Genomic DNA, 17,717 nt, shown 5'->3' with positions numbered 1-17,717 from the left:
AGCGGTATTTGTTGGGAAAATATTGACTGGCCAAATGGATGCCCTAGATATTCTCTCACAAATCAACGTCAACGTACCCCCCAGAAATCTCAGATCACGTAACTTTTTAAGACTTGACTTTCAGCGCACCGAGTACGATAAGAACGAACCCATAAGGGGGATTGTAATGTTTTCAATAGTGTGTATGATAGGGTTACCAAACGGGTTAATAGTAAAATAAGGACATCTTGAATCTTGACCGAAACTAACAAATTTTTCTCATCTTTGAGACTACATTGCCGCATTTAAGTGTAGAAAGGACCACAGCACAACGTATATTGGTAAAGTTATTAGTGACTCAAAAATGAATTCTAGCAGCATAGAGGACTTAGACATACTGTACTCAATGTAGTGTTTGAAGTTAGTTCGGGATCTAAGTAAACTCTGACATCTTTAACAGACGATTCCAGTTTGAAAACGATTTGTGAATTATTGTAGTCACAATTAACTATCGAGTGTTTGCGAGTAAAAGATAATACCGAACACTTGGAAGCATTTAACATCATTCTCTTGGCATAACACCAATTGGTAAATACATGCAACTGAGAATTTTGCGTGTTTGATATTCCTGATAAGGTGAAATAGTTTAAAGTCATCAGCAAACGAAAGTTTCATGCACTTTAAGTCTTTTAAATAGAGCAAAAATATGAATGATCCGAGACGACTACCCTGAGGATTAATACCCTGTGTACCCTGACTGCTCTTAGGACTACCATGAGAACTAGAACCCTGTGCTAGAAAATGATAGCTGTACAAAATTTAACGGTTCGATTTAGAGGACAAAATCGTTTTTTGCCTACACTCAACAAGATAAGAATCATGAAACAAGTTTTAGTTTGAAACATTACTTCAACTAATAAACTTAAGCAATGTTTTAGAATTATTAATCTGAATATAACAAATCAAAAGTAATGCAGCAAGGGATCTGGAATGAGTGGCGGTTACGCTTACCACTCAACCACCGGCGCCGTCAATAAATCAATGTATGAAATGACAAATGAAAAATAATGATTTTAAGGGGTCACGTTTTCATCGCTCAATCTTTTATGGTATAATCAACTGAGAAATAGTCAATGTGTGTGATAATGCCGAAAGTCACGGAAATTCTATTGGATATGTGATAGTTTTTGAAAAAACAGTCTACCGTACATCTAAATAATTGCGTGGATTTACAGTAGTGTTGGTTGCAAACTATCGTTAATTATAAATCGGCCAACAAAAGCTATCTATGCTCACTTAAGTAATTTTTTTTGGTTTGGGCTTGTGCTAGAAAGAAAATGCTTTATATTCATGTCATTGTTATCTTAAAATGAAAGCTTGGAACGAGTTTGTTATTTTTAGCAGTGGAAATTGTTGTATGCTTTTCTAACATTTATGCAATGTTCGAAAGTATAAATTAAATATCGACTATAATGACGGCTGTCGGTCAGTTAAGGTAAAGCTCTCAATTATTTGTTACTTCAAAACAAATAAAAGTAAGTGGTCTGAAAATTGCTAACCGCGAACTGGCAAAATAACTCCTAAAGCATAATTCCATAGCCGTAGAAAAACTCTCACTGGTGTTAAAACAGCTTTTCAGTATACATGTGCCTGCACCTCGTCCCCGAACAAAACCAGCATGGTCCAACAACCGGCTACGTAAACTGAAAATATTGCGAGTTGCTGCGCTTCGACATTACACTATTCGACGAAACCCGATCACAAAATGGAGTTCACTATAGCCAGTAACAGCTACAAAACATATAATCGCTTTCTCTACTCAAGACACGTATTTAGCACAAACCCAATCCAACCTAAAACGAAACCCAAAACAGTTTTGGTCCTTTGTAAATGGGAAACGTAAAGAAAATGGGCTTCCTTCCAGTATGTTCCTCGCAAATGAAACATCCAATACTCCAAGCGGTATCTGTAACTTGTAAACATTTCTCGAGTGTGTTTAAAAATGAATCGGCTAGCTCAACTCAGGTGGATTGTGGCCTACAAGATGTCCCTCGCGATGTAATCAATTTTGGAAACATTCAATTTCCTGACGAAGACATTCTAGCTGCCATAAGCAAGTTAGAGTCCTCTACATCGGTGGGGCCAGATGGGATTCCTTCCATTATACTGAAAAAATGCGCAAGCGCATTGTGTACACCTTCACGACTAATCTTCAACCAATCACTGTCGCAATCTGTGTTTCCCGTGTGTTGGAAAAAATCAGTAATGTTTCCCGTTTTTAAAAAGGTGATAAGCAAAATGTTGCGAACTATCGTGGTATAACCTCGCTCTGCGCTGGATCAAAGTTGTTTGAGATCCTAGTAGCAAATATGCTCTTTCGTGAGACCAAAGCATACATATCGAAGGACCAACATGGCTTTTTTGCAGGCAGGTCAAAATCCACCAATCTACCCCAATTCGCATCGTACTGTATTAAAAACATCGAAGATGTATCACAAGTAGACACTATATACACTGATCTTAAAGCTGCCTTTGATCGTGTAGACCATTCTCTTCTTCTGGCAAAGATCGAGCGGCTGGGTGCTCCATCAAATTTTACAGGATGGCTTAAATCATATCTCGTAGATCGTTCTCTGTCTGTAAAATTAGGAAGTAACGTGTAGCTTCATCAACTTGTCGGGAGTACCTCAAGGGAGCAATCTCGGTCCGTTGCTTTTATCTTTATTCTTCAACGACGTTTGCTATGTTATACCCCCAGGGTGCAAACTCCTGATACGCTGATGATCTCAAACTCTTTCTCATTGTGCGGTCAATAGAGGACTGCATCGAACTTCAGCGGCATCTAGATGCTTTCTGTAACTGGTGTAATCGCAACTTGTTGGCTCTCAGTGTGTCTAAATGCTCTATAATATCTTTCACGCGCAGAAAAAATCCAATTCTCTGGAGCTAACACATCGCTGACCAATTGCTAGAGAGAGTGTCAGTTATCAGAGACCTTGGTGTACTCCTGGACTCGCAACTGACATTCAGAAACCACTACTCTCACGTTATAGCAGAGGGAAATAGAAACCTTGGCTTCATAATAAGAATAACCAACGAGTTTACTAATCCATATTGTCTGCGGGCATTGTATTTTTCACTTGTTCGGTCTGTCCTGGAAGCTTCCGCAGCCATTTGGTGTTCTTATACGAGCATTTGGACTAACAGAATTGAAGCAGTACAAGCAAGATTCCTCCGCTTTGCTCTTAGAACTTTGCCGTGGCGTAACCCAACAGAGCTACCACCATACATTGATCGCTATCGTCTGCTCGATATGGAAACTCTGGCAAAAAGGCGAAATATATTCAGAGCGGTATTTGTTGGGAAAATATTGACTGGCCAAATGGATCCCCAGATATTCTCTCACAAATCAACGTCAACGTACCCCCCAGAAATCTCAGATCACGTAACTTTTTAAGACTTGACTTTCAGCGCACCGAGTACGATAAGAACGAACCCATAAGGGGAATTGTAATGTTTTCAAATAGGGTTACCAAACGGGTTAATAGTAAAATAAGGACATCTTGAATCTTGACCGAAACTAACAAATTTTTCTCATCTTTGAGACTACATTGCCGCATTTAAGTGTAGAAAGGACCACAGCACAACGTATATTGGTAAAGTTATTAGTGACTCTAAAATGAATTCTAGCAGCATAGAGGACTTAGACATACTGTACTCAATGTAGTGTTTGAAGTTAGTTCGGGATCTAAGTAAACTCTGACATCTTTAACAGAGGATTCCTGTTTGAAAACGATTTGTGAATTATTGTAGTCACAATTAGCTATCGAGTGTTTGCGAGTAAAAGATAATACCGAACACTTGGAAGCATTTAACATCATTCTCTTGGCATAACACCAATTGGTAAATACATGCAACTGAGAATTTTGCGTGTTTGATATTCCTGATAAGGTGAAATAGTTTAAAGTCATCAGCAAACGAAAGTTTCATGCACTTTAAGTCTTTTAAATAGAGCAAAAATATGAATGATCCGAGACGACTACCCTGAGGATTAATACCCTGTGTACCCTGACTGCTCTTAGGACTACCATGATAACTAGAACCCTGTGCTAGAAAATGATAGCTGTACAAAATTTAATGGTTCGATTTAGAAGACAAAATCGTTTTTTGCCTACACTCAACAAGATAAGAATCATGAAACAAGTTTTAGTTTGAAACATTACTTCAACCAATAAACTTAAGCAATGTTTTAGAATCATTAATCTGAATATAACAAATCAAAAGTAATGCAGCAAGGGATCAACTAAAATAACGACTAAAATGTTTCATTCGTTTTATTGATTTCAAATATAACAGAGACCAGAAATAAGGACATTTAAAGTAATATTAAGGACTCTTTCTAAAGTCATCGAAATAAAGGACATGTCCTTTAAAATAAGGACGGTTGGTAACCCTATGTATGACCATTTCGATTTTGATATTTCTAGTGATGTTTTCAAGAATAGACTTAGGAGATTGACTTATGAAAATATTTCTGTAATGTTACTGTAATGCTGTATACCTTGTATTTAATTTTGTTAATTTGTTATGTGAGATCATTGTAATAGTTGAAAAACGTAAGAAAAGATTATGGGCTTTTACGCGCATTCGAGGTCTGCTTCTGAAGTGAACCTTGAAACGGGCTTTTCCCATACAATTTCATGTAGACCAACACAGGTCAGATGAAAAAAGAAAATAAATAAATAAATAAATAAATAATGCATGTCGACGGTACTTCCTTTATTGACCATGTAATAGATAACTTTTATTTACAATTTACCATAGGACGCTATTAACACTATTGAAAATTTACGCTAACGTTTAGTTGTACGGTAGACTGTTTTTTCAGAAATGTTACATATCCAATAGAATGTCCGTGACTTATGGCATTATCACTCACATTGACTATTTGTCAGTTGATTTTACCGTAAGAGATTGAGCGATGAAAACGTGACTCTTCAATATAACTATTTTTTCATTTATCATTTCATACATTGATTTATCGTAAATACTTTGTTTGTAGCTCTTTTAGAGGTTTGTTTGGCGCACATTTTCGTTGAAGTATCTAAGTCATTATCTCGTCTATTTGAAAAGTTATGAACGATTTTTGTTGAAAAAAAAAACCTTTTTCAACAATTAATTAATTTTTTTACAGAAATAACGCTCTTACAGTTTTTCACCGAAAATTAGAAAAGTTCCGATCTTTCAAATGAAATTAAAATATTGAAAATTCATTTGCAATCTTGGAAGATATATAGCTCTGAAAAAAAAAAAAATTTGTTTTGAAAATCGCCTGTAACTATGCAAACAAAAGAGATAAAAATTTCATTGCTTCGACAAAAATGCGTATTTACAAAAGTTCTTGAGTAAAGTATTTGCATGAAATTAACACATAAAAAGATATTAATATAAAACCAATTTTTCAAGATCCACTCTACTTTAAATATTGCAAAAATCATAACACATAAACCAAGATAGTTTCCTCAGAAAAGTTGATTCAATTTGATTGATTTGTAGAATGTTACGTAGCTGAATTTTAAATAACTTTAAAGTTGAAACTTGGGCACCCTAATCACAAGAACCACCCTAATTCAACTAATATAAAAAAATCGGCAAGATAGTTCTGAGAAAGTTTGCCGAAGCTACTATATATCTAAAATAGTTTTGTCTTCCTAAATACAGCTTTGGTACCATAGTGCAGTGTTGTTAAATTTTCAACGGGGGTAAAAATAAGAGGTTTTTGGATTGGAAAAAGAAGCCAGCTGGCGGATCCTGTCCTATATTCACTCATAGTCGATTTATCCGCTTCAGACATAGAATACAAAAAAGAGACCAGAAATAAGACACGTTGATTTAGTACGATTTTAGTGGTTTTAGTGACGATGAGTCACGCGATGGTAGGATAATGTATAATAGGTTTGGACAAACTAAAAGTTGGATGTACAGTTGTGTTTGTGTATATAGGAACAATCTGGACCAACATACTGCACATACCGAAAATAGCAACGGTTAGAAAATAGGTATGCAGCTAATGCACATAGGTTGCAGAAATTGGTTGTTGAGACAGTCCGATTGTTCACTAATAAATTACAATTATAAATTGCATATCATTTTTATTACGTTCAACTAAAATTCTGTCTGCCTGTATCTGTTTTTCTCGGTGATTATTGTTTGAGAGTCTTTGTCACTTTCATCTAAAATCTCAACAACATGTTCCTCACTTTCAGTTTCTGAAATCGATACAAGTCAATGAAAAGCCGTATTCATACATGTGTTCAAACCTACCGGTTCCCGTTTCGACTATGGAAACAACAATTCGTATTAGCTGAAAGTCAACAACCAGCATAATACGCAGGAGCATAATTAGAACACCGCAAATGTAGCTCCCCACCCAGATCCAGGGGAACGATGCAATGAGGTAGTAGTTTTTATCCGGTAGTATCAAGTCGTTGTGTTGCCGTAGAGAGAAATACGTAATCATTCGAGCACAACTTACTTCTCTTTCATTATCAATTTTGCTGAATTCTTCACAGAACTCGGCCAACGCATCACTACTTAAAGTGGCACATACAAACGCGGAAATGCCACATATCGTGAAAAATATCAATGAGGGAAACACGATCCTCCACGGTTTGGTGATGATGCTGCAAATAAAAAACCAAGCTATATAAGTCATTGACGGGGCTTAAAGATATGCCATGTCACCTGCCAATACCTTCACCGCCTGGACCATGCATAATGAAAAGCGCCAACCAAATCACGCTAACCATTGCGTGAAATAATGGAGTAAACTTTAAATACTCGCAAAAATCTTGATTACTCCATGTGCTGTTGAATTCATTTATAATATCTGCTGAAAACAAGAAAAAACCATCAAAATCCTTCAACTACATAACAAATTCATACAAACATAGTGCAAATCAAGAATTATTAAATGGTTGATTTAGGAATCAAGGCTGTATTTAGATGTGCATAAAATAATGAATTAGTTGACATGACAGTTCTGATCCGTTTGTTCAGTTATAAAGGTGAAACAAAAAGCAGACGATCAGACATCGGTAATGTAGGTGTATCGTTTGCTGAGGGAAATAAATTTTACACGGTGTCTCCGGTGGAATAATATTTAAACAAAAAAATCAGTATCGCTGAATTACTCACTGATCGAATGCTTGGATACTCCTTTTTCATATGAGGCTAAATTTGAAATGTTCTATCGGAGGGTAAAGAACGACAATTTTTTAACATTTTGATGATCATTTATGAAGATTGCGTTTCAATGAACAGCTCTCTGAAGATATCTCACTTTTAGGGGGATGAATCTTGTAACGGTCTGGGACCCGGTGGGAGCACAAAATAAATTTAACAAGTAATCAGCGAACCGAAGTTGATTTCCGTTTTACGAAATTTCACTTTAGCGCCAATCTGTTACCAGAATGTCAAATTCCGATTTTAAATTTGCCCGGCCGGCTGTCGGCCCGTCGTTGGTCCAACCCCGAAAGTAAATAGTCAATCAACCTAAGTTCGCTGTATCACCACAACAATCATTATCATATTTAAACTCTATATTATACCGAAAGCAAATCAAAATTGTTTAACAGTTCTGTTCACACGGCCATGTTTTTCTAGTACAACACCTCGTTTCACTATCCAGCATGCAACATCTAAATTCTGCAGTTCGACGGTCCTTACCGCCGGAATCTATTCGAAAGGACGAAACTCCTCCCAAAAACGATCGGTTTCACTGGTGCTATTGCACACTACTGGTTTCTGGTTGGTATTATCACACAATTCGTATTATTGGAGATTTGCGGCGGCATCATTATACATCTCAGAGCTGGGTGGAAAATTCTAAATTCTTTATTAATCTTGCAAGCGATGCAAATTGTGGAAGATGCGCAAGAATGCGACCTGATCGATGCGAGTCCTGTGTGAGACGATATTTCCGTCCGTCGGTTGCCGTGTACTGCCGGATTTGTTGTCCGCTCAGCTGCTTGATGTGATGCTGCCTGTACAATTGGCTGGGTAAAACTGACCTCAGTTGACTACTACTACTACTAAAATTTGTTTTTATTGACGAAGTTTAAATTTTTACATTAGATTATACATGGCAAGTGTTCAGCTATTTGCTTTTCATCTTCGGTCTTCTTTTACTGTTTTTTGTTTTATTTTTGGTGTAGTTTACATTTATCATTTAAAATGATTCATCTATTTAAAATTTCCTACTTATCTAGCGCTATCTTAAATCTATACCTTAACCTAATTAATTGAAAATGTTCCTAATATATTCAATGTTGCTTGTTTCACATTTTAATCTAAATCGCTCCATGTAAGAGTGAAACTTTGTTTCGAGCGTTTCAATACAAGCCAGCTGGTGGACTTCCGATGTTCTAGTCCAAGGGGGAACTCTCAGAATCATTTTGAGGATTTTATTCTGGATTCGTTGAAGGCGAGTCTTGTGCGTTTTGGCACAGCACTCCCAAACCGGAACAGCGTATTCAATTACAGGGTATATTATTTGCTTATATATTGCAAGCTTATTTTTCAACGATAGTTTGGACTTTCTGTTGATGAGGGGGTATAAAGATCTTATCAAAATATTGCACTTAGTGTTTGTTTGGTCGACGTGTTCCCTGAAAATGAGTTTAGTGTCTATGGTGAGACCAAGGTAGACTACCTCCCTCAACCATTCTAGTGTGTGGCCTCCAAGCCTTATTCTCATATCATCCGATGGAACGAGTCGTTGAGATTTAGAATGCGGGAACAAGATGATCTGTGTCTTGGACGCATTAATGCAGATCTTCCAACTTGAGAAGTACTCAGACAGTACGTCCAGGCCCCGCTGAAGTTTTACCGTTAAGGCTCGAATCACTCGTCCTTTGTATATGACAGCGGTGTCGTCAGCAAACAGTGACAGCACACCTCCATCCGGAAGGGAAGGGAGATCTGAGGTAAAAATATTGAAAAGAATCGGCCCAAGTATGCCACCTTGAGGCACTCCTGCGATGATGTTGAATTTGTCCGATAGAGTATTGTTTAACGAGACCTGGAATGTTCTGTCCGATAGATAATTTTGAATTATCTTGATAATGTATGTTGGGAAGTTGTATTGCCACAGTTTAAACAACAAGCCATCATGCCAGACATTGTCGAAAGCTTTCTCTAGGTTCAACCTCAGTTGACTGATGGCTAGTCGCTTTTATAGTCGTCGCTGTTGGCTTGTAGGCACCCGCCTTTTTTCCTCCGTGAACAATTTTGCCAAACAGACTTGATTTGCATTAACTCATCATAGCGCGGCTGATCAAAATTGATAGAGCGATCATGAGTTGATTTCATTTACCACAAATTAACCCATTACAATCTTTAGACATATAGTATCAGAAGAAGAGGCTTGTTATGGTCACAAATAACTCCGAAGACACCAATGACCGCTATTTAGCCAATTTTGTATTCATTCAAATTTTAAATGTAAATAACATTTTTTCTCGGTGCATTTTTCTGTCTCTGGTAGAACAATATTATCATAAACAAACTAATATCACTAATATACTCACTATCCGAAACCTTGCTTCTCTTTCACACGAGGCCAGTTTTGAATTGTTCTTCCTAAGGGTCTTGAACTTTTTATTTTGGAAAAATAAATATCTATGTTTATATACATTTGAATACTTCATTACTCGTTTGTGCGTCGATCTAAGAAACTAACTTTTGAAGTAGAATACTTTAAACGTTTCAATTTAGGGGCTCCGTTTAAAAATTTTGTGCCGGAATTTTACCCGATTTTATGAACGTGAATATCTGCCGTTGCACTGAATGAAAAATTAAGATTAAGATCTGATTGGAAATTGTACAACAATTTTGTATCCAATTCCGTAAGATGTACAATTACTAAAAATAACGGCAATAATGGATTTTATGAAAGCAGTATTTATCTGATCCATGATTGGTCGGCACAATTCGATCAAGCAGCGAGTGTTGTTAGGAATACGCCTGTGTCATCGAGTGAACAGATACGTACAGTGACACAATTTCATATTCGTACACTTCTAGTGTATATGTTTAATATTGTTTCATAAGTGTTTGCGCTATTTAATACAGGTATTGTTTTGTAAATGTGGTAGTATAATCATCATCTGTCATTTTCTTATCATTTGTAATCTAAAGTGTGCAAGTTTCCGTACACTACACATAAAAATCATTACTTGGCATGAAAATGGCACAATTTCATACTCGTACACTTTTGAAAAGTCCATTAGTTTGTAATTTAAGACCTGTTATTTCTTTATTTTTTTGTTTTACTTAGAAAAATAGATTTTATGACTACAGAAAAGCATTCATTGGCACAGTTTCTTCTATACTAATTTATGAAATTCCCTTAAATTAACGTAATGGTTAAAAAAAGTAAACTAACTGCCATTATGAGACGGAAACTAATACTACTCACCAAAATGAAGCTAAATCACTTCATGACATCTTTGAAATTGTTCAAAGGTTGCGTCCAACTATTTAACATGTCGCTAAAAACTTTGATGTGGCGAAACGTAGAGCAGATATTTCGAAAAACTTGAACTGTAAAAAATTTACGATGAGGGATAAACGATTTTACATTTCTTATAAAAGAAATGTATAGAATTCGCTCAAACTTTCAAGATTTTTTCCGAGGCCCGGAGGGCCGAGTCTTATAAACCAATCGACTCAGCTCGACGATTTGGGACAATGTCTGTGTGTGTGTGTATGTAACGGACAAATTCTCATTCGTGTTTCTCAGCAATGGCTGAACCGATCTTATCCAAACCAATTTTAAATGAAAGAACAAAAAAACAGTATGAACGCTATTAATTTGTTTTTGATTCTGATGTTTAGTTTCCAAGATATGAATGTTTGAGTGCGTAAAAATGGCGTTTTTTGCAGTTTTTTTAAATTATCTGCCGAAATTGACAATATAGATTAACAATTTATATGTACCTACGAATACCTTTGGAATAAGCTATAGATTGTTGAAATCGGACTATTATCAAAAGAGATATTTAACATTAAATGCGAACGAAAGATTTTTATCATTTCCCATTGCCAGAAATATGACCAAAAACATGTAATCAATTATTAACGCCAAAACGGCTGATTTTAGTTCAATAGTATCTTCGGAGGATTTAATGAAGGAAATATGCCCTTTCTTTTGGTATTGTGCTTTTGCTGATTAATCTCCCTATGAGTGAGATATTTTCACAAATTTTCTTGGAAATGATTATATCGAAAGCAAATTTGTAGCTCTTACTTTTGCGAATAACTTTACTAAAGACTTTAAATATCTATATTGAATACTTTAAAAGTTATGGCTTGTTGTTTGTTGATTACTCTTTGTCGCCTATTTATTGTTCAATATAGTAATAATCTATTGACATAATCTAAACATTATTTCGATAAAACGAATTTTGTATTTCATTTTACTATCTACAACCGCTAGAAATAATCACCGAACACTTCCAAGTTGTCTGGAAGGAACTTGATAACTTATCAGTACAAAAATGTTCATTTGTGCGAACCTTCTGACTGCAATTTTTCTAACTTATAACCATCGGATCGATCTGAAACATACCGGAAAATGAAGCGAAATAAATAACTCCAAGCAACGGCGTAGCCAAGAGAAGGTTTTGGGGTTTAACACCATACAACCTACCCCCCCCCCCCACCCCCACACCCAAAAAATATTGGATTGAAGTTGAAAATTTATTGATGCAGACTGATTTAATTCAATATTACAATAACAATTATCTGATCCGTGGATTGATAACCTATTGTTGTAAACATCATGAGGACTTTTGATAAATTGTCGGAATGGGGTCCTGATACGTAACTGATCTATTGGTCTTGATTTCACCGCTGTCTAATAGCATCAATATCAAATTCCTGACTGAACTAGTTTAAATTTCTTAACAAGTTGAAAATTTTCGGCAGGACCTGGACCTCCCGGATCTTTGTCCATGATCCGCCGCTGGTTTCAAGCGATGTTTTAGTATCACATAGTATCTCAAGATCGTGGCTGTCGATCCACTGTATGTATGTGCAAATCGTGCTGAACACCAGTGATGTCCCTATCCTCTGTGCAGTAAAGAGAAATTGAAATTGCTCCCCACACTCTGCCAAGCGAAACGAGAGCGCTTCTCTTTCGTTCATATACACCACCGTATTTGATATGTGTGAGCGCATGCTGATATCAGAGGTAAATTTTCATACACCCAACACTGGAACGATCTAGAGTGTGGAGACGAGCTCTTGAAATTCTCTGTGGCGCGCTCAGATAATTTCACCACCGCGAGCGCCCCAGTGTCGCTGCGGTGTATTCACTGGCGTGTGATCTGGTTGGTTTTCGTCTGGCAAGCGGCAGAGCGATCGATTTGATTTGCACTGGTGGCTTATTTCAAGTTTATATGATTTTCTACTGAAGATTTGATACAAGTTGCTTGGTAAAGCTTACGAGTTTGTAGAGTGTTGTTACACTACCCTGGGAAACTTGAAGTATTTTACTTATTTTGATTGCGAATTTGGCGACGCCAACAAGTAAAGTGATCCATTACAAGTAATGTCCTGGTATTACACGCGTTTTCGATTATTATCATACGTGATAATTGAAGGGTTAGTGCGACAATCCCATTGAAACTAAGAATCTTGCTTGGTCGAGGATTGAACCTATTTTTATTTATGGTTTACTTACAGTGGGTCCAAAAAGTACTTGTTATCTGATTTGACCCTTCATTTGCTTTACACATGTTAAACTGGCTTATTTCTAAAAATACAGCTAGATGATTATTTCTTGGGTCTGCTGTATCTGTAATCGCAGGTAAAACATATGATTAGTGCTCATGCTAGTTTTATAATCTTGAAGAAAAGTGCAGATCATTTTAAGCCCACTACTTACAAGCTCAAGTTTAACTAAAGAATCATTTATATGTACGGAATAAATTAAATTCCGACCACAATAAAATAATTGTTTCTAACGCATATGTTTATAACGTCTATATAAAACCAGATAAATTTCACGAGGATTCACATTGTTATTAAAAATAATGACGCGCCAGTTTAGAAGCGCTTCTATTTGTCCGGTACAGTGCTCTTAAGGGGTTACAGTACTGCAGATTTTACAAAACATTGAATTTTTATTTATTGGTTTAAAATGTGCTTTAGGATTTTGAAAATGATATTCCAAAAAATGAATCGAGAAAACAATAAATAAATATTCAAATTTTCCGCCACGTCTCTTATGTATATCTCGAACAAATGATTTATGATCAGCCCAAATTTTTTACAGTATATTCAAAATTACTTTCGCCAGCGACGTACGTGGGATTTAATTTTTTCATTGCATAATTTTTAATAAGCGTTTTTCGACTAAAAAGTGTGCCATTTCGCGAAAAATCAAGACATAGAAAAAATCTTACGTGCGTCGCTTGCTGTCGTTCTAAGGAGTTTAAAAAGCTTTGGTTTTTGGCTCTAGATCAAAAGTTACGGGACATAGCACTACTGAAGGTAATAAACAAAAAAATAAACGAAATAGACGCAAATGCATTGATAAAACCCATAGAGATGAATGAACTAGAACTTGCTATAAAATCAGCATCAAAAAAAGTTCTCCAGGGCCCGATGGTATAAGTTATGAATTCTATCTTAAATTCTTCGATTTAATCAAGAATGAATTGCTAAATTTATTTAATGGATATTTGATAAGTGGGGAGTACCCACCAGCATTGTTCACTTCTGGCATTATCACGTTAATACCTAAGAAGAGGGACAGGTTTGATTTATTGAACAAACGACCAATCAGTATGTTACATACCGATTAAAAAATCTTCACAAAAATTTTATGGAATCGTCTTCAACCGATTTTATCTAAGATAGTTGGATTTGGACAATCTGCTTGTATTTCAGACAGTTCGTGCATCAATAATTTGCTACTATTGCGATATGTTATCATCACAGCAAACAAAAACCGGAAGTTCAAAGGAGCAGTACTTAGTTTGGATCTGAAAAAGGCATTCGACAGGGTGCATCATGATTTTTTGTGACGATTTTAAATAAATTTCAATTCCCGCAATTATTCAACAGCTGTATTTATAAACTATACAAAAATGCAACATCAAGAATTCTATACAACGGCTTTTTAACATCTCCGTTTGCAATTTCTTGCTCAGTGCGCCAAGGTTATCCGTTGAGCATGGCTAAGCTGACCAACTCTGGCGAAAAAATCCGTACACCATACCGCAACGAAGCATAATCGTTAAACACGCTCAGACAAACTGTTCACACAGCGTACGGATTTTTTCGTCAGAGTTGGTCAGCTTAAGCATGGCCCTATTTACACTGTACATCAAACCACTCTTAAGACTTATTGATCAACATATCAGTGGTGTATTAATAGATCAGCAATTCATAAAAATTATAGCAGACCCGGATGATATCAATGTTTTCCTTAGAAATAATCATGAATGTAATGTTACACTAGAACTGATTAATTATTACAGTTTATACTCAAAAATCAAACTAAACTTGAAAGAGTCTTATTTTGTTAGATTAAACAATTGTGCAATTGGACCACACTTGATTAAGGAAAGTGACGAAATTTAAATACTAGGTGTTAAATTTCAACAAAATTATGAAAAAATAGTCGAACAAAATTATACCGAAATTATTCAGACTATCCAAACAAATTTAATTTTCCAGCAATACAGAAAACTGAATCTATTTCAAAAGGTATGGATCTTGAATACATTCATCCTTTCAAAATTATGGTACATAGTTCAAATTATTCCATCAGAAAATAAACACTAGGGTGGGGCATTGTTATATGGAAAAACGCAATCATAGCCACATGAACCGAGCACAGCACTTTTTTGGTACCTTTTGGGGTCCCAAACAACTGTGCAAAATTTGGGGTCGATTGGTGTTGACCCGGCGTGGCGCATTGCGTTTGAAATTTGTATGGAGATTAGTATGGGAAAACCTACATTTTTGCATTTTTAATTCTACAGACTACAATTCTTCCTGTAGTATGCCAACAAACAGATAGAAGTATAGTCCAGGATATGCTGAGCAACTTTGCCGAAGGATGTATGGTGTTAGAATGTCTCTAAGGCGAGTTATAGCTGTTCAAAGTTCAATACATCGAATTAAATGAAAAAAATCATTTTTATTGCCAACACTGCGGGTGTACCAATGGAATTTCATATAGAATTCCAAAATAACATTATTTATCTTAGATTTACCACATTGGTATGTTTGGATGAATTATTCAAAAGCCTTAGCTCAATTTCATGAGCGTAGGTAGTTGAGCAATAGGGCGTAGTGAGGGGTGAAGGGGGGGGGGACTTTAATATGTAGAAATTCGAACTGAAATGTTGTCGAGTTGGAATGTTCAGACGAATTATTTCAAAACATTTACACAATATCCTACGCATAATAGTAACGTTGGAATAAAACATACTGTATCCTTTGGCCTTGACTTTTATCAATAGAAGTTTCGTTACAGACTGAATCAACTGATGTCGAGTTGATATGTCAGAGGATTGCATTGATTATATTTCAGTTTAATGCGTACTATGATTTGATGGGATGCTCATTTCGATGCTGTTCGATCACCTGAAGCAAAAATTGATGTAGGGATCTGGTGGATTTCATGTTGAAATCCAAAAATTAGCTTCACGCCTCGTGATAGAATAGCATAGAAATGAGCATGCTATCAAATCATGCGTATTATACCGAAATATAATCCTCTGACATATCAACTCGACATCATTTGATTCAGTCTGTAACATAACTTCTATTAATGAAAGGCAAGGCAAATGGATACAGTATGTTTTATTTCATCGTTACTATTATGTGTAGGACATTGTGTAATTGTTTTGAAATAATTCGTCTGAACATTCCAACTCGACAACATTTCAGTTCGAATTTCTATATATTAAAGTCCCCCCCATCCCCCCTCACTACGCCGTATTGCTCAACTACCTACGCTCATGAAATTGAGCTAAGGCTTTTGAATAATTCATCCAAACATACCAATGTGTTAAAACTAAAATATATAATGTTATTTTGGAATGCTATATGAAATACCATTGGTACACCCGCAGTGTTGGCAATAAAAATGATTTTTTTCATTTAATTCGATGTATTGAACTTTGAACAGCTATAACTCGGCTTAGAGACATTCTAACACCATACATCCTTCGGCAAAGTTGCTCAGCATATCCTGGACTATACTTCTATCTGTTTGTTGGCATACTACAGGAAGAATTGTAGTCTGTAGAATTAAAAATGCAAAAATGTAGGTTTTCCCATACTAATCTCCATACAAATTTCAAACGCAATGCGCTACGCCGGGTCAACACCAATCGACCCCAAATTTTGCACAGTTGTTTGGGACCCCAAAAGGAATCAAAAAAGTGCTGTGCTGAAAAAACGATCATTTTGCCCCACCCTAATAAACACATGGCTTCATTAAGGAAAATTTGCGGAAATTGTTTATGGAAGGGATGTTTCTATAAAGTTGACCGTCAAGAATTATACCTCCCAGTGCCAAAAGGTGGCCTAGTTCTAGTTGATATTGAAAACAAATGTAAATCGCTTTTTATCAAAAATATTGTTTTTTCGCGAATGAATTCCACAGTAGATATAGACTTATTCATGTTGGCACAACAGATTACAAAGCAATACAAATATAACCAGAAATGCGCGTGAATGGTTAAAGATAGTAGAAGAATGTAAGATTAATGATAAATTAGAAACAAGCAAACAAATATACGATCATTTACTTGATAAAAAAATATTACCACCAAAAAGCAAATCGCTAATCCAAATTGACTGTGGGAAACATTATTGGAAAATAACAATAGCAATTTTCTATCGTCACCAGAAAAATCGATTTTTTTCATGATACTCAGAGATATTCTAAAATGTATAAACATGGCATTTGAGGTTTAGATTCGCCCTACTGCAAATTCTGTGGTTTGTAGATACCATTAAACACCGTTTAAAAGAATGCGCTGCCTCGTCGGGAATGGGGATGGTTTTTTTTATAAATATTAAATTTATTTAGGCCCAAATGCGGTAGCTCAACGAGGCCGATTGTTCGTTTTTTACAATAAATAAAAAAACAACTATGTTAAGTTTTTTGTCTCGTTCATACGCAGCTTTCTGCTGCGTGTTGAGATCCTTTTTCTAGGGGGCGAAATATTGCCAGTGTTGTCCACTGCCATTTGAGGTTCGATCCGTTTGTCTTCTTTTGCGTTGTCGTTCATGTCCATGTCCTCCTCCGTACTACTTTCCTGCTGCTCGCGGTCAGATGTTCCAGTTTGTGTCTTACTCTTATCGGTCGTCATTGTATGTTCGTATTTTTCGGCATTCGTTTCGTTGTTGTTGTTGCTGGTTGTTGGTGCTTGATCCGAAGATGTTGGTTTTGCAGCTGTTAGTGGTTTAGCGTAAGATGGTTCTGGGCTGATTTCAGTTGGATTGGTTAAGTTTTCCTTAACAGTTTCTACGCAAGGTTTTCCGAGGTGCAGCTTCTTCGTGCAGAACTGGCACGTAGGAATTTGCCCTGGGTACGTGACTAGTGATGTTTGATGAATGAGAACATCGTCACTTCCTAACGCTGTGACGGTTATGTATGAGGGAATTGGCTTGGTCACACGCATTCTCACCACACGAACACCGTT

At 36.2% G+C, this 17,717-nt stretch overlaps 1 protein-coding gene across 3 annotated transcripts in view; it reads right to left on the bottom strand.

Annotated features, from left to right (window-relative positions):
- Positions 1–5,380: 5,380 nt before the first annotated feature.
- Positions 5,381–17,717, bottom strand: part of LOC131677956 (uncharacterized) — a 172,618-nt gene continuing 160,281 nt past the window's right edge. The window contains exons 3-5 of one of the 3 annotated variants that reach the window (XM_058958058.1): positions 6,724–6,871; positions 6,304–6,662; positions 5,381–6,248 (exon numbers count right to left, since the gene is read on the bottom strand). In XM_058958058.1, the coding sequence (XP_058814041.1) occupies positions 6,145–6,248; positions 6,304–6,662; positions 6,724–6,871 (611 nt within the window). In that variant the 3' untranslated portion in view covers positions 5,381–6,144. Of the gene's footprint in view, positions 6,249–6,303; positions 6,663–6,723; positions 6,872–17,717 lie in introns of those variants that run through there. The other 2 variants (XM_058958059.1, XM_058958060.1) reach the window with 2 other exon arrangements.

This window comes from Topomyia yanbarensis, chromosome 1 (assembly GCF_030247195.1).
Source record: "Topomyia yanbarensis strain Yona2022 chromosome 1, ASM3024719v1, whole genome shotgun sequence".
In the NCBI taxonomy this organism is placed as follows: domain Eukaryota; kingdom Metazoa; phylum Arthropoda; class Insecta; order Diptera; family Culicidae; genus Topomyia; species Topomyia yanbarensis.
The sequence above is the reverse complement of the archived record's forward strand: the minus strand, read 5'-3'. Positions and strand labels throughout refer to the sequence as shown.